The following is a 24,578-nucleotide window of genomic DNA, read 5'->3' on the forward strand; positions in this document are numbered from 1 at the left end:
AGCAGATAGTTGCAATAGCCTGCGGGGCGGGGTCGTTCGGTGCCATTCGATGTTGACTTCCGTATAGGGGCAAATACGGAAGTCAACATATCGAACGGCATATTAAACGACATCCCGGCTACAATTATTGCATCTAGGGTAATGTTTGCTGCTTTGACTTTCTTGGCGTTGCTTGAAAAATTATAGAATTGTGTATCCACAAACTATGAAACAAGAATGGGCACCTCAAACGATAGTGCATACAATCCTAGGAGTCTGTGTTTTATTCTCTGTTTTGCTGTCAACTTTTACGTCTTGCGCTCGCACCGGATTTAATAAGGCCGTGTTATTTAGAATAGACTCACGTTAAAATATTTTTGGATAGCTTTAGTAAATGAAAAAGTCATAAAATGTACGAACATTTCAAACTTTTGCCAGTAAAAGTGCGTGGACAGCTCTTGCATAATTCATCATCGGTAAGTTCATCGCAACCGCGCCGACGGACGGGACTGTGTTGCATTGGACGGGTGTCATGAAACAGGCAGATGACCCCCCGTGACCTTGATCAAATAACCAATCGTCTTCATGCTAGAGGTAAAAGTTTTCGTGCTACTATATTCGCATGCAAATTGAGAATCTCACAGCTCGTTCGGCTCAAGTATACGCCTGTGCAACAGTGGGAACTATAAAATTCACTCACTGCGTCGGTAGTCTGAGTTCCTTACAAGAAACCTTCATTCGCCGAAACATTAATTCAAAGTGGACAAGCTGTGTGGATCGTCTAGCTGTTAACATTGCGTTGGCGCGGCCTTTGTTTGTCGGAAAGTGACTTTCTCCTCAGTCGTGCTGGTGGTGCCCACTGAACTTCCTGGTTCATAGGTGTGAACCTCTGATACGGTGCGTATAAATTTTTGGCAACTTAGGGCCTAATTATATACCGTCAATTTTCATGATGCGTCCTCCAAGAGGGAGACTAGCCCTTTGGATTTTCGTTCTTGCCGCCATCAAACACGCAAGTAGTTCTGAAGCGGACAAATTCCGCCGGGCACTGCGACAGGACTTTCTTTTAGGGAGCGAGGGACAAGTTGATATAGTTTTCCTGGTCGATCAGTCGCAAAGTATGTCATTGGTGAATGGTGCAGTAGACACTGTGTTTTCTTTCATCAAAAGCTTGTTGGTCGATTTTCACATTGGCAAGGATTACGCAAGGGTCGCTGTTGTTACCTATAGTACCACAGTGTCCGTAAGCTATAACTCGATACCAGACGGAGACGAGTCGGTGGACCTCGACAAGTGTCAGCTATTTTCTGAAATCGACAAAATTCCAAGAGAAGCGAAAGGATGGACGGCGACTACTGACGCTCTGAGGGAATCTCGAAAAATTTTGGAGAATTCGCGTCCAGAGGCCGAAAAACGTATCTTTTTAATTACCGACGGACCGTCTGACATAGGAGAGAAACCCACCGTGGCAAGTCGAGAGTTATTATCGTTGGTATGGAATGACAATATAACTTCTCAGTTGCGTATTTTTGCTGTCGGCTTCGGTGATGCAGAATATGAAGAGTTGCTTTCCATCACATCGAATGAGTCCTTTGCCATTCACTTGAACTCCTTCGATGAGTTCAGGATCTTTGCAGTACAGTTTAATACGGGTGAGTACGCATCAAACATTGATTGATTGATTGATTGAGAGAGAGAGAGAGAGAGAGAGAGAGAGAGAGACCGGGTACGGTATGCAAATATATTATTATAATACATTTGCATACCGTATTGTGAAGGATAAACATAAACAACATGGCCGCTTCCATGAGTGCATGAGGCCGCTTCCCTGGCTGGAGCCGCTACCTCCATGGGGATTGACTGAGTGGACGTCTTCGTGAAGAAAGGAATGTAAGCACCATCAACTAACTAGAAAGATACCAACTTTGAACCTTCGGTAGGACAGACGTAACATATGTTATGAAAAGACGCCAAGCACTGGTTTGTCGTTCGCACACTGGCTCGGCAACTGTCCGCTCCATTCCGAGGGTAAGTCTAATTCAATTTCACGACTCACGGTTCAAGATTCACGAGTCATGTTTTACAGTTTGAGCTAGAAACAGGTGCATTTTCACTCCAATTGACTTTTTTGATTCATACACACTGATAAATCATCATTAGGGCTTCAACGGTGCCTTCTCGCATGAATAATTCTACGGTACATATAGCGGGACTGGAAAGAAATTATGGGGAGGCAGGGCCGATGTTTTTACAGAGGGTCGATCATGGCCATGGCATAAAAGTGAACTTTATTGTAGGAATTATGTTTTTGAAAATGTGGTGACCCCCCCTTTCCTACCAGTGAAAAAGTGATGACCCCCCCTTCGCGGATTCCAAAATTATGATGACCCCCCCCCCCTGGATTTTGCCGCCCCCCCCCCCGGCCGTAAAAACTGAACGGTCCCTTAGATCATAGAGCTAGGTTCCTATGTGCAGAATTTCAAGGTTACAAGCCCTGCAAAGTATTATTTTTCCAAATTTTCTATGTCACATTTGACCTGCCCTACCCCTCAGATTTATCTTATCCTATCTACCAGTCATCTATTGAAGAATGACTGGTATTGAACCAAATTGCACACCCAAATGTTGGGTTGTCCCTGACCTTTGACCCTTACATCATCCTGAACATCATCAATTATGCACATATCTAATTCTAGGTTAGCCGATAGAGCCAAAAGTCTGATTTTTGGTGGAGAGGGTTAAGTATTACTAATAGAGAAAAGGTTTTTTTGTGATAAAATGTCATGTGACAGAGTGACCTTTGACCTCGATTTTACCACTAGGCCTTCAAATCAGTAACAGGTTTCAGTTGCGCATGATAATCGGAGAGGGCCACTTTTTTCCTTCAAAACACTCTTGAAGGGTCACTATTTTATGCACTGCATCATTTTGAAAAACAACTCTCTCCCTGTTCTTTCTATCCACTGAATGGTGATTTATCAGTGTACTGTACATGGATCGATCAAGTAAATCTGGGCGAAAATGCGTCTGTTTCTAGCTTAAACTGCAGAACATGAATCGTGAATCTTGATTTGTGAATCTTGAATCGTGAATCATGAATTAGGTTTACCCTTCTTCAGAGAGTGTATGATGGGTCATTGCATTGGATCAAATAATGACAGTGTCCTTGTAGTGTTTCTTAGGACATATACATTACTTTTGAACCAACAACAATACAATAGTTATGTTTGTTGAATTTTGTTGGTCAACAACAACAATAACACAACGGGTCTGGGTCACCTGTGGTTGGACTGCAAAACCAGGCTCTTAGTAATCAGCGCAATCTGTAACGCATTGGCACAATACACAAAATTGCGCCAACGGATGCAATAATTTTTCTATGCACCAAACGGAGTTGGGCGATACATTGCTGATGGCATCGGTGACATGAGGCCTTAGTTAGTGACCACTACCTGACTTACAGATTGATATATGGCAGGATGCGCTTACTATTTTCGAAACACCTGACATCATACAGGGGTTTCGTTAAAAGCTGGCCACCGGCCATATGGCCGGCTGTAAGGCGATCACGGCCGCCTGTAATTACCTGAAAATCATGTTAATTGTTGTGCCGCTTACAGGAATGAATAGCTGGTAACAAACGGCATATCGGCAAAAGTTTACAATGATCTGTATCCTTAATGCTGAATTACTTGTTTTCAACACTTTTGCGGGGTTTTCAGTGAAAATGTTGTGTTCACTCGTTCGCATCTGTCGATCACGCTATGCCTCGCTAAGCTATTACAGATGTAGGTACTCAGGTACCGCACGCAATACGTCCAACGTACACAGGGTGGTTTGAGGTTAGGGGTCATTGAGCGTGTGCAGTAACGCAACATTGCGACGGTCATGAGATGTGGGTGAACCGTGAAGTGATTTAGTTGAGTCGAAATGGAGAATTTATACAGACGGGTTTATGAAGAAAGGTACAGCCGATGGCAATTTCTCAGATCATATTGATACTTTTGCGGCGTTTTATGAATATTTATTGGGAAATGTTTCTTCTGAATGCATCAGCAATCGCCCCTACCGCGATCCATAGCCGTGGATTGTAAAATGTAAGCAACACCTTGGCATCGGTAGTCGACGTTCGTTCTCGGATTTTAATGATTTTCCTTACGTTTGACTTAATTGCCTTAACTCTGTGGGCATATAAATATCAAGACTGAATAAATTGAAGGTGTAAACTTTAGCAGACTGTGACGTTTAGCGGTAGGCTGTAGCACAGTCGTCATACACGGCAATGCAGGAAGTCAGGAAATGGAATAACCGGCCATGGCTGCTATAGCCTGCACCTATCGCTTTCCTGCACCAAAAGCCGTAATAATTCATTCAATAAACCAGCATTGATGGCTTCCAATACATCTCTGAATTCATATCTTGTATGCTTTTTGTGTTGAAGACGATGCATTTTTGAGTGTGGTTTCCAAAAAACGAACACTTTCATAAAACGAACACTTTTTTACAACAGCTGCCGTTGATGATTTGAAAGTAAATCCAGGCTATCTAATGTTGGTCCCTGATCGTTTGAAACATGTAAATAAAGTAGAAATGCCGAGCGACTGGCGGCTAGTGTACTAAGGTTAAAGTCGAAATTCATAAAAATTTTCATTCTGTTCTACCAACAATCATTGGAAATGACTATTTTCAGTGGTGAACCATAGAGGCAAACTGCATCCTAAATTGTACAAGTGGGATTACAATAGCTGCTAAAGTTCTTTGGCTGGATGCAGATTCCTTTGTAGATCATCAGATCATAATAACATATTTCTGTAAGCAATTCTTGAAATAAAAAATGTAACTTACCATTTATGGTTCATGAACTGTTTTGTCCAGTTTTTTAAAAGCTAATTTGGAACCGTGTATTGGTGGGCGGGGAGGGGGAGGGGGAGGGGTACGTGTCGTATGACCAAACATCCACATGTTTTGCGGTTGGTATGGCTTGGCCCCCTGTAATTTTCATATGGCCCCCTTTTTCAAAACTTAGTGAAACCCCTGTCATATACGCGTGCACTTCTTGGTCTTTTGGCCAGAGGTCCATATATCTTTCTTTCATGAATTTGACTTTGTTTTTGTACTGTCTAGTTACTGTCTGTTCTGTGCTGTTTTGTGTCTATGTTTACAACTATTGTCTTACGAATTCTGACCTAGTGTTATTGGATTATGGATTGGTATGATTGCGATTGTTATAGGGGCGGCAGCTTGGCATTCTATTGCGTTTTTTTTAATGTAGCACAGAATATCAACCAAATTACTTGTCAACTTGACAGAAAAGAGTGTGATGTAGGCTTAATATGAAATGGGTTCAAATTATGAACAAAAAAAAAGTTTTATGACAGTGAATATAGAACTATCGGTTCTTGGTGGTCTCGAACTTCAAACCTATTTGCATGGAAAGAATGGTAAAATGTCACACTTGGTTACAAAAACATCTTTGCGACAAACAGATGGTAAATTACAGAGAAATTGGGGAAAAGGTGTCCAGGGTTATCGTTTTCATTACCAGAAATTTGTAATGAAATGTTACTGTGGTATCATTGTGTGTTGGTAGACAAGTTGGCTACAGATGGGGGACTTGTGGATACGCTATCCAATCATATGATCTCTAAGTTGGAAGCAATTCACACTCAAAGTCAACGCCTAAAGAGATAGAGTAAAGTATAATTGGCTGATAACTTTAGTTTACTAGACAGTATTTTCTTTAATCTTTGGTTTGATCCCCACAATGTAGCACTCAAAAATATCCGATATCTATCGTATACTTTTGATGTCATTGATAATATCGATATTTTCCAATTTTGATACTGAACAATATATACCCGAGAATGTCGCACCTAACAAATGTGCGATAGTACATAAGTACCGGTACTGACTGTATCTAGTATTGTCTTGGCATTACAATAGATAAACCATGGATGTGCAAGCTTGTAAGTTCATGGATAAACTGGACCACACAAGATGATATTGTTGATAGCATATTTTCATGGTTTTTAGGAGACTGGTGCTTTAGTCAGTTAAGTAGATGAGACACTGGTGCTGTGTACATTGTATGTATGTAGGAAATCATAGACACTGATGCTGTGTGTGTATATACATGTAGGAAAGAATAGACGCCAGTGGTATGTATGTATACCGGTATACAATGTTTTTGCTAAGGTTCTTGAATGTTGGTAAATGATTTGGGAGACCTGGTAACAATTTTGCTGTCCACTTATCTACTTGCATTGATATACCAAGGGGAATCCCAGTAAAATGACTGAAACACTGATATAGCAAAGAATAGACACCAGTGCTGTGTGTGTATATAGCAAAGAATAGACACCAGTGCTGTGTGTGTATATAGCAAAGAATAGACACCAGTGCTGTGTGTGTATATAGCAAAGAATAGACACCAGTGCTGTGTGTGTATATAGCAAAGAATAGACACCAGTGCTGTGTGTGTATATAGCAAAGAATAGACACCAGTGCTGTGTGTGTATATAGCAAAAATAGACACCAGTGCTGTGTGTATATAGCAGAATATAGGCACCAGTGCTATGTTTGTATATAGGAAAGAATAGACACTTGTGCTGTGTGTGTATATAACAAAGAATAGATACCAGTGCTGTGTGTGTATAAACTAAAGAAAAGACACCTGTGCTGTGTGGTATATACTAAAGAATAGACACTGGTGCCGTGTGTGTATATAGTAAACACCTATTGCGTGGTCATCAGGGCTAGCGCCCATCTATTACCTACCCCGAGGGGCCGTGTGTTACCAGAAACACATCACTATTCCTTGAGGCCATAGGCGGAGGGGTATAGCGATGTGTTTCTGGTAACACACAGCCACGAGGGGTAATAGATGAGTGCTATAGCCCGAATAAAGACCAGGCAATAGGTGTTTTATAACACCCCACATGCTCATGTTGTATAAGGTTTTTAATGTGATTTGATATTTTGTACCGCAACAATCCATTGTGACAAGTTTACTGGCCGATGTTTCCACAGCGGTTTCAGTTGTATGTGGTATTACCACTTTCTTTCAAAAAATATTCTAAGCATACCTAGCGACATCCTTAGTTGCACTTTAATCTTTTCTGTCGATGACCTGTTCAAGTTCCTACGCTGTTGGAATGTTGGAAAATGTTGGAAAATCTGTTTTAGAGAATGTGTCATCACCTATCCCGGATGCACATCACGTTCTAGTCACCCGCCATTGTTACAAAGCTGCAGACGACACTACGGTCACGTGATCGGGCACTTTCCCAAATTTGGTCAGAACTATTTCCCTAGGGAAATAGCTTTTCAAAAAATACCCTCTGACGTCACTTTTTTCGGTCCGGTGGGGACTAGATGTATCTATTTTCTCGTCACGTGACGTATTCTGGCAAATCGTGACACGGAATAAGCATATGGCGTGTTATAACAAAATATAGACACTGGCACTGTGTATGTATAAAGCAAAGAATAGACACTGGTGCTGTGTGTATAGCAAAGAATAGACACCAGTGCTGTGTGTATAGCAAAGAATAGACACTTGTGCTATGTGTTTATACTAAAGAATGGACACTGGCGCTGTACTGTACCTCGCTGGTACCTCAAAGCCTTGGAAGCTCTATAATTATTATGTCATTGTACTGTTACGTGGATTAAGGAAGACATGAAATGAATCAACAAAGAGAAAATATTTGTATTCAATTTTATTACCAATAATAACATAAACAACATCAAAAACAAAAACACTAAAGACCATTGATATTTGCACTGCACTAGTGGATGTCCCAGTGGACTAAAGATGATCATAAAGATAAGATATGCCTAGAACAAATATTTCAAGCCTAGGAAACATACCAGTACTATCAGTATAACCCAAGGTTACTGAACAGATGAACTGAACAAATTGTTAATCCAATACTGATTATCAAGTGAGTACCTGAAACTTGGATAACTATACTAATATTTATATATGGTAATTACTGGTTAATCCAAACAGATCAGGGTACATTATAAATGGTATCTGGGGTTCCCACAAGTTTACTATCAAATCCTTGACCAAGATTTCATGTACGGTTTACAGCTTGAATTCTGATTTTCTTCCAAGACAGCTAGGTTCAGCAAATGTAAATGTCTGAACATGGTTGAAGGAAATAATTTAGAAAATTTTGTTTTACTTCTTGCAGATAAAGAAGAAAATAGTTGGAAAACTGTGGAAATAGACAATTGTAAATCAACATGCGGTGACAATGCTGTTTGCCTGTGTGGATTGGATATAGGAGTTTACCAATGTGTCTGTGATACTGGACATCAAGGCAGTGGAGCTGATTGCGAAGGTAAACTACCGTATCTCATTCCAATAGAAACCATAGATATGTTGATGCAAATAAATGGCAAGACTGAACAAGGCTGTGCCCACACTGAAGAATTCAGCAAATAAACATAATCCTAGGGGGTCCAATGTCAGCAAAGTTTCATATATGTTATTGTTCTTTTCTGTTCAGAGTGTCCGCTTGGAAGTTACAAGTCAGAAAGGACCCCTGAACCTTGTCAACCATGTCCAAATGGAAGGACAACCTATACTGTAGGGGCTACTGATGTTGACCATTGTGTGTGTCCACTTGGCTACTCCAGTGACCTTAGAAATGGATGCAGAGGTAAGTACTATTGCATTGGTAGTCGTACCATAGACTGTCACTCCAGGGTCTGACCATAGACTGTCACTCCAGGGTCTGACCATAGACTGTCACTCCAGGGTCTGACCATAGACTGTCACTCCAGGGTCTGACCATAGACTGTCACTCCAGGGTCTGACCATAGACTGTCACTCCAGGGTCTGACCATAGATTGTCACTCCAGGGTCTGACCATAGACTGTCACTCCAGGGTCTGACCATAGACTGTCACTCCAGGGTCTGACCATAGACTCTCACTCCAGGGTCTGACCATAGACTCTCACTCCAGGGTCTGACCATACCGTTAGATTGTCACTCCAGGGTCTGACCATAGACTGTCGCTCCAGGGTCTGACCATAGACTGTCACTCCAGGGTCTGACCATAGACTGTCACTCCAGGGTCTGACCATAGACTGTCACTCCAGGGTCTGACCATAGACTGTCACTCCAGGGTCTGACCATACCGTAGACTGTCGCTCCAGGGTCTGACCATAGACTCTCACTCCAGGGTCTGACCATAGACTCTCACTCCAGGGTCTGACCATAGACTGTCACTCCAAGGTCTGACCATACCGTTAGATTGTCACTCCAGGGTCTGACCATAGACTGTCACTCCAGGGTCTGACCATAGACTGTCACTCCAGGGTCTGACCATAGACTCTCACTCCAGGGTCTGACCATAGACTCTCGCTCCAGGGTCTGACCATAGATTGTCACTCCAGGGTCTGACTCCACATAGTCTCTTTCCCTGGCAGTATTAGCTCTCTGACAAACTCAATTATGACACTTACAGAGACCTGACCCCCCCCCCCCCAGAATTCAAAGCGGAAATTTGCACTGTGTCACCAGATATGAAGGATTGTACTTTTCTGCCCAACTGTTTTTTGATACATCAGTAGCTGCTGTCAATAAACTGGAAAAATACCCATTGACATAGTATTATCTAAGGGTATTCACAAAATAGACAAGATTGGCATCCATTTTGTATTCTATTCGTGTGCAAGCAATAATGTTCACATCTGATGGTCTTTATAATAGATCGATGAAGATTGTCTATAAGACTTAAACTTTACAATTCACCAGTCAAAAACAATCATAAAAAATTCAATAGAGAGATGAATGTTCTTGTGCATACCATTCCTTATGTACATGTAGGTTTTGAGTCACCATGGAGATGATTCCTGCAGTAGTGCATCACAGACATTAGTATTGATATAATGTACAAATCAGATGGTTGTCTATATATAGCATTGAGGAGATGGAGCACTGTTGAAAATTTCGCACATTTACTCTTACATTTTGGAAATAGTGTGAAGATTGTTTGATCAATGAGAATATTCAAACTACTTATCCAATATGAATGTTTAATCTATGCAAAATAATTGATCCAATATGAATATTCAATCTTTGCAGAATAATTGATCCAACATGAATGTTTAAATGGTTCAAAATAATTGATCCAATATGAATATTCAATCTTTGCAGAATAATTGATCCAACATAAATGTTTAAATGGTTCAAAATAATTGATCAAATATGAATATTTAATCTATGCATATTAATTGATTCAATATGAATGTTTAAACCATGCAAATAATTGGTCAAATTTTTCAATCCATTCAAATAATTGATCAAATATGAATATTTAATTTATTGGAATGGAAAAATCTACAGAGCCTTAATAAAATTTGTGAAATTTTCTAAATACTATGTACAATGATCACTGTTGTTCAATGGATGTTCAATTTATTTGTTTTGTTTCTTGTTTGTAAACAAAGTGACAACATGCCAAGCCCTGCCAGTTGTAGAACACTCCACAAGCTTTCATGTATCAGGTATCGTACTGTCAGAAACTGCCAACACTGGTCAAGTATGTGATAACACTGTTTATAACTCATGCCACTTTGAGTGTAACCATGGTTACCGACTAGTATCAAGCCGAGCAGTGACCTGCCTACCCTTCATCAATGGAACAGGTTACTGGTATGGAGATTTGCCTGCCTGTGAAGGTAAGATGTGTTTGTATATCCAGTCTGTGAAAACTGTAGCTTTAAATAGGGACTATTTCTTTGGCTAGTTACTTTGTTGAATAAGGTCATCTGAGGATCATAACCACAGCCATAACAATGCATATTCACAAATAGGGAAAGGTGAAAGGTCATCAAATTTCTGACCAATCGCAGTCTGTATTTTGAAATCATCCATGATTAATTGAAATTTGTATTTCATGTTTGTTTGAAATCACCACAGATGATGCAGTTTAGGCAAACAATCATAGTGTTACAGTTACCTCTGTAGCTGTGTAATTCTCAGTACCTTAAAAAACAATTTTGCCACCTACCGGTAAGTGAGTCATACAACTTTCAGAGAGTCGACCATATTTTTGATGTGGTGGATTTCTACTGGTGAAACACATAAGATTAATGCCCAAAATGCCAAAAAAGGTGAAAATATGATGAGTTGAACTGGTTTCACAAACAAATTGAACTGGTTGCCATGACAGCGCTTACATTTGTGTTAAAAGTATTTACGAGATCACCATCTCAAATGCTTGCTGTGGTGAAAAGTTTATTTTTTACCCACAATGCATTTTAACATCATGTAGTTTAAGGTGGTTGGAAAGGCTTAGAGCGTCAGTTATAAATTTCAACAAAACTATTAAAATGTAAAAGTAGTCAACATTCTCTGTGGAATAAAAAAAACTAGACATTTGGGCACAAAGGCATTGCAGAATTATAGCCTGTTAAAACTTCTGAAAAACTGACCAAATAAGAAGAAGTTGGGGAGTCCTTAGTGTATTAACTATGGTAGAGGTCCCCTAGCTTTTAATAAAATGTTTGAAAAGGGAAAGTCATTATTTGTTGTTTTTCAGGAAAGTTTGACAAGGCGGTGCTGGCATTCAGAGTGAGTGACTGCTATTGTAAATGCATTTTTAGATTCTTTGAGTGTCAAAGAGGTGTCAAAAGTGAGATTAACAAAAAAAAACTGCTCTATGACTTCAAAAGAGGGGTGCAAATATGGCTTGTTTTCAACATTTTTGACAGAATAACAGTTTTCCTACATAATTGTATACCAATTTAATCCAACTTTTAAATGAGATATGGACATGGAATTTTTACTGCCTATTAACAAGGTTACAGATAAGATTTGTACGGCACAATTTTCCTGTATTTGAAGTACTTTTTGAAAAATCACATTTTGAAATTTGAAAGAATTTTTAATAATTTTTTGATATATAAACCCATGTAAAATCATAAAAACAAATTTTATTTACAAATCCTGCCGTACAAATCTTACAATAAATAGTGTCAACATATTTATAACTAATTTGGTAATATTAATACTATCCAATTACTATTAAATTCAAATATGTAAAAAAAATATGAAAAATTAAATTTTAATATTTACTGGTGTCATATTTCAAAATCATGGCTGCAAATATACAATTTTTATATTCTTTGGAGATAATATTAACTAAGGGAGTTATCCTGAAAATTTGAACTAAATATCTTAATTCTAACACTTGAAACTTGACATTAACTCTGAGAAAAGAATTGGTGCAAAAATAGCCTTTCCAACCACCTTAACCCTTGCACAATACAAAAGCTATGGAAGGTTGCAAGAATTAGTTGCTAATATATGAACTTAAACTGAAATCAAAAATTGCTCTAGATGTAAATTACTTTGAAATCACAAACATTGGCTATGCTCTGGTGAAAGTGTTCTCACAGACAGGAGCCAGCATTTGATATTTGGTAGGGCATTTTCAGCATGAAATCCCTGGAGTTGATACAGCAAGGAAAGTTCAATAGAGTACACGCCTCTCCATTCACAAGGTGACCGACTTCATTGTCAACCTTTGTGAATTATCGTAGCACAAGGAAGTAAATATTCTGGTTTGAAGAGAGAGATTGTTCAGTGGGCAGTCAAAGTGTACATAAAAGTGTTCTGAAGTGTTTTACAATGATCCAAGTCACCCCACCTAGAAATTGAAAGAATGGTTTTGAGTAATAAAAGAGGTACTACAGTATGTACCAGGACAAAGAAATTGAGGGCAGACAAACAGTGTAGATGCCAAATATCTAAGCAGTAATATCAAGGACATTGATTGTGTCAAGAAACAAAACAAAATTTGCTACATGGTACAGGTATTTTCCAACTTTCAGGGTTTTTCCTACTGGTACATTCATGTAATAATTACATGTAATTGCAAACTGACTTTAAAGCTACAAGGAAATATCTTTGTCAGTATGACAATATACCTTCAGGCACATTTCATTTTCTATACAGTCTTGGTAAAGTGTGAATCTATAGGCACACTGTAATCTTTGAGAACAGCAAGTCAAGTGTGGAAAGAATGTCAAGGCTGACATGCAAAGGATGTTTCAACTGCCCACCCCCACACTCACAGACACATCACACTCCCCATTACAAAAGGTAGAAAAAATTTGGAAAACTGGGACAAAGTTAACTATTGGCTTGCTTCAATGAATTAATATGTTGTTGAACTTTACAAATTGCCTGACTTAGTAATTTATTTGACATTCTCCATGTATCAAGTTGTACTGATATTATTTGAACATTTTCTTGACACTGGCTTTATTTCCCTTTTCTATGAGGAATGCCTAGAATGACACAGAGACAGAGTGAAATTGACACAGCCAATTTATTGACACTGCTTTCATCAACTTTCGAATCATAAAGTAACTGTTTTAAAGCAGTACAGAAAATTTCTGAAATCAATCTGAATACCCGTAAGAGTTCAAAATAAAATGCTGCGATGGCCAGGCCGTACATTGATGATGTGAAGGGAAACCATTACAAAAATTAGATTTTCCACAGCGATCTTCCTACATTGCTTGATAGGAGTAATTTGCATATTTAGCATCACTCATTGTCATCCTTTGTGATCAACATGGCCTTGACATCAAACCACCCTGATCAACATGGCCTTGACATCAAACCACCCTGATCAACATGGCCTTGACATCAAACCACCCTGATCAACATGGCCTTGACATCAAACCACCCTGATCAACATGGCCTTGACATCAAACCACCCTGATCAACATGGCCTTGACATCAAACCACCCTGATCAACATGGCGTTGACATCAAACCACCCTGATCAACCTGGCCTTGACATCAAACCACCCTGATCAATATGGACCTGACATCAAACCACCCTGATCAACCTGGCCTTGACATCAAACCACCCTGATCAATATGGCCTTGACATCAAACCACCCTGATCAACATGGCCTTGACATCAAACCACCCTGATCAATGTGGCCTTGACATCAAACCACCCTGATCGACCTGGCCTTGACATCAAACCGCCCTGATCAGTATGGCCTTGACATCAAACCGCCCTGATAAATATGGCCTTGACATCAAACCACCCTGATCAACATGGCCTTGACATCAAACCACCCTGATCAACATGGCCTTGACATCAAACCACCCTGATCAACATGGCCTTGACATCAAACCACCCTGATCAACCTGGCCTGAACATCAGAGTGACCACTCTGGTTGTTAATGAGTTGTTTATTCCTTGCAAGTGGATTCTTATAAACTGAACTTTTGATCCTCAAAAAAACCCCAATATTCTGAGATGTGTAACATTTTATGATGTAAACCATCAGACATTACTTGCAAACTTTTGCTGTTTTTGAGGACATTTCTGTCATTTTGGTCACAATCAGCTGATGCAAATGGCATTAATTTTGGTTTGTTTGGCTTTCTATGGATTGCTTCATTCAGTATAAGAAGGCTAAAAATCAGTATGTCCCCATTGATCATATATGTATAATATCTTATTCACCATTTATGTTCAATGTCAGGGCTGTGGGGTCATTTCATAATGATCAATACTGAAGCAAGTCTACCCTCAGTACCAATATAAGCCACACGTCATGTATTTATCTATTTTTGATATTTTAACTGTAAATGGGAGCAGAATCTTGTCAATGATGCCATTCTATTAAATTTCATCTTCTTATAACAGAGATTCAATGCCCACAAGTTCCTGATGTGGGAATTGGTGGAATTATCCAGTATTCATCAGGCGGCCCATTACAGTACCCAGTTGGTTCTACAGTAATTGTAATTTGTTACCGCGGTTTCATAAGTTATGGTGATTTGTCGAGAACATGCACAGATGCTGGAATTTGGGATGGCACTCCCACACAATGTAGAGGTGATTTTATATCCTGTACCGTCTAACTATCTCCTCAATATATTTCTCAGTCAGATTCCATTTAAGCTGCGATCTAGTCTTATACTCAGAAATGGAGACAAGGATCAAAGTTCAAAGGACAATTATAACACAACAATGACTTGAATGAGTGTACTATATGTGAAGCAAACTAGACAATTTTTCTCGTTTAGTTTCACTGTATAGACAAAGTCTAAAATGTAATCATCAAAATGCTTTGAAAATTTCTGCAGAAGGAAATGTGTAATTTTAGCATGTAGAGACCATAAAATGTTGATTTATGTCTTCAAGTGATTTCATGCTCTGTTGATTATTGTGACATTTATTCTGTATTCACATTGGAGCTTAAGTAGTGTCTCTTTACAATATGCGGCAGGTTTGTCAGAATATATTTACTGTTCAAATTTGGACAGCAATTACTGCTATGGTGATACAACAAAATAACCAGGAATTCTGAGATATTTTACTTCAAAGAATGTTCATTAAATGATCGAAAGTCACTTGCCATCAAAGTCACCATCATTCCATGATATTTCATATATTGTATGTTTAACAAACACTGTCTATCATACATGATTGTCCATCATTTTTCTCCAGCCCAAGAGTGTCCAGCCTTGTTCAGCATAAAACACACCACAGTCAACCCAGAAAATTGTACCACTGCCAGACATGAAATAGGCACAGTTTGTCAGTACAGCTGTGGTGATGGGTTTACTATGAACGGTACCGGTACAAGCTCATATTTCACAAAGACTTGTCTCGACCATGGTGAATGGACAAACCATGGACTTTATGGTGAATGTGTAGGTAAGAAACTAGGTTTCTCTTAATACCTCTATGTTGTGAGTTTGGAAATTTGACAACTTTATGATGTCGATTTAAAAAAGAGGAAATACTGGTATTTCCTCTGTGAAACTAAGCATGTGTCAGGTGTATCTAAGCCATGCATTATTCCATTTCACAATAAGGATATATCTTTTCAAACATTTAGACAGTTGTACTTTTGACATTTAGAACATTATTTCATATTTCATGAAATTTGATGTCTTTTATCGTCATGGTCACAGCTGTTTGAATTGAACAAACAATTTGCTGCTCAGAGACAGGGCTGGACTGTACAGTTTTCATTAGGATAATTTGTTTGCATTGCTTTCATATTTGTAGAGACACAAACTTAACCTGATGTGGTGAACAAAATGCTGATAACTTTTTGATTTTAATTTAAGAATTTATATTATGATAGTAAACATTGATTTATTTCACTGATACTGAACTTTTCCATCCCACCAGACTTTGAACCACCAGAAATTGTGTGTCCCAATGACATCCATGACACAGTAGATTTGAATAAAGCAACGAGGCTTTTACACTGGGACCTTCATCGACCTAATGCCACTGACAATTCAGGCATTGTTCATCTTACTTTATTGTCACCTTATTCAAGTCCATATGAGTTCCCTGTCGGCACTCACTCACTGACTTGGCAGGCAGAGGATGAAGCAGGTTTATCAGACCGATGTTCATACAATGTTGTGATACAAGGTATTTGAAAATTTGTACTGAATTCATACAATGTGATGTGAGGTGGCTTTACGATATTTTCATGATCTTTATTGGAACAAAACACATCAGGTATTAACCAAACGCACCCTACCTTCAAATTTTCATTTGGAAGCTCGACACATGACGTAACATACCTTGACGACCTTGTGGTGTACAAAGGTCAACTATATAACAACGAGAAAATACTGAACATTAAAACCCACATGAAAATCACGGATACATTCCAATTCCTACATAGAACAGTATGCCACCCAAATCTACCTTTAAAGGCCCAGGTGATTATTGCAGTTGTGATATGAGATGTGCGAAAATTCGTACCTAAATTATACAATGTTATGATACAAGGTGTGTGAAAATTTGTACCTTACTCATACAATGTTATGATACAAGGTGTGTGAAAATTTGTACCTAACTCATTCAATGCTATGATACAAGGTGTGTGACACTTTGTACTGAATTCATACAATATTACATGTAATACAAGGTATGTGAAAATTTGATAGAGTCATTTCTAAAAATACAATATCAGTGGATTATGATATTTATTGTATGTCTTATGACTCTCTACTTTTTTATTCAATTTTTCCTGTCTACTGGACTGCCTTCGATGTTTGAATTCAGATTGTTTATTTTTAATGCTTTATACAGATAGGCCACCAGTCGTTGTATTTTGCCCAGAGGATTTCACAAATAAGACATCAAATTCATCTGGCACTCATGTCGATTGGCCTTATCCAGAGTACAATGATGGCCATGGTAATAGCATTCCAGCTTCAGACATCACATGTCTCAATGGCGCATATCCTGGACAGTTTGTTTCTTTAGGCCATCACAACATTCAGTGCTATCCAACTGGACACCCTACAGTGACTTGTGAATTCTCTTTTCTACTTGAGGGTAAGATTTTTTTGTTAGAAATCCTTTTATGACATACCCCTCCTGTCTATTCATCTTGCTAACATTTTCATCTGAATTTGTAAGTACATTGGTCCAGTCATTCCTTGAAAACGGTGGGAGACAGTCTGTGATTGAAAGAGGTTTCAATGTACATATGTAGAGAACACACTCTTTAGACTCTAAGAGTTTGAAACATTTCATATGTGCTAGGTAGTATCACTACTATCGATGTACTGCTGTGTTGAAAGTCAGGGAAAGATTGACAGATCTCAGTCAAATTACTGATAGCTATAAACTGAAAAGTTGTCTTAGTCCAAGAGCATTAAAATTAGCAGCCATACGTGGTACTTAAAAATAGAATTGTTAAAGTTTGAGAGCTTGAATATCTGTTCCCGAGGTACATTCTACCTTAAGGTGGAGCTGGATGTTGTCAACATAGTTTTTTTCAAAACAATATTGCTCATCAAAGATGACAAGGAAACCCCCTCATATATTTTCAAAAAGCAGAGACTCTAAAGTTTAGTATGGTAGCAGTAGTTTACTCAAAGGATGAAGTAGGTGTATGTTTGGGGTAAAAAAACCTCAATTTTGGTATTAATGATAAAAATTAATTTAAGTCAAAAACTTTTTGTTATTTTCTGAAATGTAATATTTCACTTGAAAGAAGAGTATGTAGAAAAAAACAAATATTTTATTTTTCATTGTCTATCCTCATTCTAAAATGGCAAGGGTTAAAAGACTGACACTCAAAAAATTGATTAAAATCATGATTAGCAAAATTAAAATGCCTCTCATTCAAAATGTAAGAACTATATTGCCAAACAAAGTAGTTGTTTTGTTATATAGCATTTAAAAAACATAATGTGAAAATGTCAGAAAATTTGACCCAGCCATAGTGTAGTTAAATTCTTTGGAAATTTTGAAAATGGGAGGAAAAATAAGCCAGGACATTGGGTGATTTGCATACATTTGTATAAATTAACTCTTCTGTATTACGCAGCGTATGACTGCATGACAAGCTGAAAGGTGAACTCAACCAATATTTTAATCTTGGGTTAACAAATTAATGAAAATTGAATGAGTATTTGCAAAAAAAGTGATTTTTGAGCAAAATACGCCGTGTTGGGTGCAGCGCCCCCTTAATCTTACCATGAATAAACAATAGCCCAACTATCAATTACTTGTACAAATTTTAAGTGACAAATATGACAGAAAAATGGCACATGCAAGTATTATTGTTAAACTCAAAGTCTTTCCATGTTCTATTGCTTTTTGAAACATCTTTGTTGTTCGTTTATTTTCAGCTTATGATTGTACACCACCAGCACCTCCACTGAATGGATCAAGAAACTGTGCTGCTGCTCCACACTCAGGATATCAACAAATATGTACAATTTTCTGTCATGTGGAATCTGACTTTGCTCGCACTCCTGCTGATAGGAACTTGTACAGGTGTGATTACAGTGGGCTGTGGACCTGTGAAGGAGTTGACCAGTGTCTTCCTTGGCCAGACTGTTCTAGTAAGTCATAAAATCATGTAAAAACTCAATAATTTTACAGTTGGATTGGAACTCAGAATCCATGGCAGCTACGTTACCTACAGTTCGTATAAGTCAATCATCAAAACAAATGGACTACATTTAAATCTCTAAAAAGATAGCTCAATAAGTGAGCTGAACTGGTCTTTCCTTCAAGTTCAATGAAGCAAACACATATACATCTACTGGTACATACTGTACTAGCAAGCAAACACACAAACTCGACTAAAGCAATATATACATTTGCTGTTAATCTGAACATCAGGTATCCCTTGGGATAATTCTGTCCAACAACAGGTCTTCTCACCTCAAGCAAAAAATTCAGTCATTTATCTGTCGGATTTTATAGATGAAATTGCTAGATATACCATTGTATTATATGCATCCATTGATTGTACAGGAACATGTGAAGTTTCAATGGTATTATTCTTTGCCATTTTTTCTGGAAGGATGACTAAAGCCAGACAGACTCCCTAACAACCTCATATTGGCTGTATAATGTGTCCTTGTCCTTCTCTGAGTATGCCATTAGGCTCCATAACTTAATGTAGAAAAGCTCAGTAAGTCAAGTTTCACTGTGAAATGCCTACTTTTCTGGGAAGAACCATTGAGGGGACATCAGTGCAAGGCAGGGATTAGGAACAACATGGCAAACTTGGGGCAGTGGGCAGGTTCAACTCATGGCAACCATCTTAGTTTAAACATTTTAATTAATTAAGCATAGAATCCAAATACAATGAACAAATCAGTTTAGGTTGGTAAATATTGTAATACACAGATACCTGGTTATTTGATGAGCAGTTGTATAGCTCACATTGTTCATTACTTAAATTTCATATCTTGATCAGAGACATAAAAATTTTATCAATTTACATTGTGAAAGATGTTCACACTGACAACAATTTTGATACAAAAATTCAGCCAATGTCCTAAAAACAGTGTTATCAAATAGAAATTGATGGCAAATTTCAGTATATTCTTATGATTGTATTGGTTGTTGCTTCATTTTCAGAGAAGTATCTCAGTGGTACAGCAAGAGTATCATCTGAATCATACTACTTTCATGATGATTGTGAAAATTCAAAAGATGAGATCAGACGCAGCTTTCTTGAACAGTATGGTCCATCTAACATAACTTGTGGCGACGCAACAGATGATTTTTCATGCAGTGTAGAAAATGTTGTGGTTGAATGTGGTGACTTCACCTCAGACAGAAAGAGAAGAGAGAGTCCACAGCTGAAGAAAATCCGTAGTCAAAGGCAGAATGACTGGAATGTGGATCATGAGAGTTTGAGACCAGATGACTCTGACAAACCGATGAGGGCTAGAAGAGCTGTCGTTGGAAATACAAGAGTGTCATTTCAAATCAATATTGTCATAACATCTGTTGTTATCACAGAAAATGCACAATATGACTTGTATGATCTCAGCATTGAAGTCTATTATGAGCTAGAAGCTGTACAACAAAGAGGAATTGACCTGGTGATTAACAATCAAGTGTTTGCCCAGAGTGAGAGCAGTCTGTCGTTCCAGGGTGTGATTGCCCAATGTGAGATTGGTCAAGTTGAAAGAACATATTCTGGAGAGGCGGCAGAATGTAGTAAGTTTACACTCTGTAATATGATACAGACTCAGAAACAGTGTCTTGAAAAGTTACATCCTCTGCAAGCTACTGCCATGCTGAGTTATCTCCTACATGACATAGTCCAGGGGCATTTATGAATTTGCTTTGTGTGCATACTCTTAAAGGTATACTGTCACCTGTTCCAATTTTGCCACAGTTACCATGGAAAGATAAAATCTAACCAATCACAGATTTTAAGCGGATGGCCGCTTTTAAAAAACAGCGCCCTCACATGGGCATTTTGATACCATATATAAGCATATTTAGATTACAGGTGACTGTATACCTTTAATATCTACAGCTGTTGCACAGATATGACTCATTCAAGCCGTTGCACCTTTTTGGAAAAGTTCTGTATATCACTATACACAAAAATGGCCAAGAAAAAAGGCCAAAAGTTCAAAGGCTTCTAAGGACTTTTAGCTGTTTTTCTACTGAAGTCTATAGAAAAACACAAGTCCTTAGAACTCAATAGAATAGTTTTGGTAAGGGCACAGCCATCGACTCATTGGAGAGCACAGAAACTTTGAACAAGGACAATGTGGTCTGTGTAATTATATAAATATAGAGATGTATGTTTTGCAACACAATCTAATGTGAATGTTAGTCGGCTTGTCCACTTTTAACTTTATGTCTTTTCTTCTTTCAATAGTTAATTGTGCTAGGGGGACTTTTTGGGAGAGCAAAAGCCTCTGTTCACCATGTGCTAGGGGGTTCTACCAAGATGAGGAGAAACAAACTGGTTGTAAGGCTTGTCCTGACAGTAAGACAACACTGATAGAAGGGGCAACAGATTTGGAAGATTGCAAAGGTAACAGTGTTATAATTTGTCATATTTTATAACATTATTGAATCCTACCTAAGGAACTATTATTTCTCTATTTTTTAATTGACTCAAGGTACTACTGTAACAAGTGGTAATTATTATTAAATCACAATCCAACTCTGCTTTGAGTTGTAAATCTAGCGTGTATTGTCAGAGAATCAGAATTTTTATTTAGTCATAACAAACTTTGGCGCCCCGTCTTTAGTACAACAATATATCAAGTATGCATTTGTGTTAGAACACAGAGTGTATCCAAATCTAATTTACTAGTCCCTCACTGGTGAAGTAGTCATGTGGTAAGGACTAGTGTGTATTATTTAATTCTTCGTACAGAAGAAATGAAGATAATGTTACAAAATGACGAACATATTTTTTTGCACTTTCACCTGTATCAAAGTATAGAATTCTCTTAGATGGTCTGTATCAGCGTATACAAACAATAACTCTTCCGGTATATCTAGTTATCATCTACATGTGTGCTTCTCATACCTCCACACATATACCGGTGAAGTTTCCGCACCATACCGTAATCTGGAATTGAGTTTAACATCATCCATTAATGTTTGATGACTTCCTGATGGTTGATTTTCATGACATATTGTCTGATTTGGGTTTGTGAAAGATCTTTAGAGAAATTATTGAGAAAACTTTTAAAATTCCATGTACGAATATTGTAGTGAAAGTTTAATTCAACAGTTTAATAAAGCATGGTATACCTTACGACTGCTATTTTAATGCCTGAATTGATCCATAGTTTGTGTAAATTTCATCTCAAGTTCAAGGTCATCTGTGGTCAATTGTCATCAAGTCATGGAGATAACACATAAAATCTCTTTGGATTTTATTGTCCTTTATATTGAATAGGTAATTAAAGTGTGGAGCTATCAATACATGTGTCCATCTGATGCTACCAACAATACATAGTCTTTCTGGTAAATTGACCTCTCATTGTTTCTCAACAGACTACTGCGAGACTGGTCACTGGTCTGATTCTGGCCTCGAGCCATGTAGTCCTTGTAATATTGGACACTATCAAGACCAAGAAGGGAGAAGTTTTTGTCACAAATGTCCTTATGCTTCAACAACTACGGAAGCCGGATCAACAGCCCGATCTAGCTGTATTTGTATGTATAGCTTCCTCTCATAATTTAGAACCATTAGACAGGAAGTTATTATTGAATTATATTTTTTTAAATGTAAATATTAAATTTTGCATTGTATCTACCTTTTAAGTCGGTAAAATACCGGTAGTCACATTGTAACAAATATGCTTCAGGATTAATGCTTATGCTTTCAAAGTAAACAAAGTTACATGATTTTTTTTTTCAGTATGTCTGTGTGACTTTAAAATTTACTGTACAACAGTTGGTGAACTGCTGTCATTGAAGGTTTATAATACAATGTTTCTCAGGGACTGATTTTAAGTTTGAAATTTTTACAAGAGTTATCAAGTCTGTTGTATGTGTGGATGCATTTTGAAGACTAAAGCTAATTAAGTTTTTACCATCCTACAGTCAGGAAATTCAAAAATTTAATTATTACTGATGGAGTTCATATTTGAAATAGCTATCGTTTTTGATTTCAGATAATAGGTACATTTTATTTGTTTTGTTTCTCTACAATAACAAATGTTTCCAATTTCAGTTTCAAAGTGCATACAATAGTAATCACATAAGAGTAACTCAGTTGCATGAGATGAAATGTTCATGTTCTTGCTACAAATTATCTCAAATAAACAATTATTTTCCCATTCCAGCATTTTGTTCACCAGGCACATTTTCTGTCAATGGCTTGTCACCATGCCAACCATGCCCAAGACATCACTATCAATCAGCAATGAGACAAACCAATTGCATGGAGTGTCCTGGTTACAGGGAGACTGTTTCCATGGGGACATCAAGTGAAGGAGATTGTATTTGTAAGTTTGTACAGTGTAACTGTTCCTCATCAGATAAGCTCTACTCTTGCTGTTTATTTTAGCTTGTTGATTCTGATTTATAGACAAGTCAGAGAATAGCCACTGAAAACTTTTAAAAAAGTGTAAAAACTGCATCATTGTGAGTGTGAAAGAGATGGTACTACAGATTACAATACCGGCAAACAGCTGATAAAAAACACTGGATGTGAGTGTTTTAATCTTTTGACACCCAGTGTTTTTTATCAACTGTTTTTCTGGTACCCTAGTTTTGTCTCTTTCAGAGAATAGCCATATTGTCAATGTACAAATTCTATGAATGTTGGAGTGATAGTAAATAACATTGTAGAGCTGCGTCAACTATTAAAGCACTGGTAAAAGATCTTTCAGCGCCTTTTTATGTAGTTAATACAAATATGTCTGCTTCATTGTGTCGTTATATAATCTTCGTGAATGGATGAATTGTTGTTAAAATGAGTTTATTTATCATATTGAAGGAATTTTCATGTTGTAATTTTCATTTTTAGTTGTGGATGACTGTCAGTCCAGTCCTTGCCAAAATGGTGGATTGTGCCGTGATATGATTGGTTTCTATATCTGCATCTGTGATGATGGTTTCCAAGGAACTGATTGTGAAATTGACATTGATGAATGCCAGTCAAATCCCTGTAAAAATGATGCAATCTGCGTTGACCAACCAAATGGCTACAATTGTACCTGTATACCTGGATTTGCAGGTGAGCCCCTCAGTGAATCTACCGATATGTTATGACCCCTGACTTTTGGTTATAGGGTCATTCACTGTCAGATGGCTACCTATGAGTCAAGCAATGTCAACTGATTTCATTGAGTTGTAGATACCGGTATTCATGGAAATACCAATTTAATATTGTTATCTTTTTGAAACTTTTGCATGAAGCGTAATAAAGAGAAAGAGTTTTGCGAGATAGTGTTTATTCCAGAATTCAGATTACAGATTATTCTAGATTTCGAGGTAATAATTGAATGTTTGCCTTGGCATTTACTTTTCATAATTCTTTTGATAAATTATGTCAGTGAACATGTCCATTGCTAGGTCAGCTATCATCTGTGTCTTCATACATTGAAAGCTATCATCTGTGTCTTCATACATTGAAAGCTATCATCTGTGTCTTCATACATTGAAAGCTATCATCTGTGTCTTCATACATTGAAAGCTATCATCTGTGTCTTCATACATTGAAAGCTATCATCTGTGTCTTCATACATTGAAAGCTATCATCTGTGTCTTCATACATTGAAAGCTATCATCTGTGTCTTCATACATTGAAAGCTATCATCTGTGTCTT

The 24,578-nt window shown here is 37.8% G+C and overlaps 1 protein-coding gene across 2 annotated transcripts in view; it reads left to right on the forward strand.

The window, feature by feature from the left end:
• The first annotated feature begins 613 nt into the window (after nucleotides 1-613).
• The window catches only part of LOC139148488 (sushi, von Willebrand factor type A, EGF and pentraxin domain-containing protein 1-like), a 33,330-nt gene continuing 9,365 nt past the window's right edge, over nucleotides 614-24,578 (forward strand). The window contains exons 1-14 of one of the 2 annotated variants that reach the window (XM_070719962.1): nucleotides 614-1,631; nucleotides 8,181-8,330; nucleotides 8,499-8,651; nucleotides 10,447-10,677; nucleotides 14,678-14,869; nucleotides 15,485-15,694; nucleotides 16,178-16,429; nucleotides 17,099-17,347; nucleotides 18,652-18,867; nucleotides 19,898-20,485; nucleotides 21,162-21,320; nucleotides 22,298-22,459; nucleotides 23,092-23,253; nucleotides 23,778-23,987. In XM_070719962.1, coding sequence (XP_070576063.1) covers nucleotides 929-1,631; nucleotides 8,181-8,330; nucleotides 8,499-8,651; nucleotides 10,447-10,677; nucleotides 14,678-14,869; nucleotides 15,485-15,694; nucleotides 16,178-16,429; nucleotides 17,099-17,347; nucleotides 18,652-18,867; nucleotides 19,898-20,485; nucleotides 21,162-21,320; nucleotides 22,298-22,459; nucleotides 23,092-23,253; nucleotides 23,778-23,987 — 3,637 coding nt within the window. In that variant the 5' untranslated portion in view covers nucleotides 614-928. The remainder of the gene's footprint in view (nucleotides 1,632-8,180; nucleotides 8,331-8,498; nucleotides 8,652-10,446; nucleotides 10,678-14,677; nucleotides 14,870-15,484; nucleotides 15,695-16,177; nucleotides 16,430-17,098; nucleotides 17,348-18,651; nucleotides 18,868-19,897; nucleotides 20,486-21,161; nucleotides 21,321-22,297; nucleotides 22,460-23,091; nucleotides 23,254-23,777; nucleotides 23,988-24,578) is intronic. The other variant, XM_070719963.1, reaches the window with a different exon arrangement.

Source organism: Ptychodera flava, chromosome 13 (genome assembly GCF_041260155.1).
Source record: "Ptychodera flava strain L36383 chromosome 13, AS_Pfla_20210202, whole genome shotgun sequence".
Lineage (NCBI taxonomy): Eukaryota > Metazoa > Hemichordata > Enteropneusta > Ptychoderidae > Ptychodera > Ptychodera flava.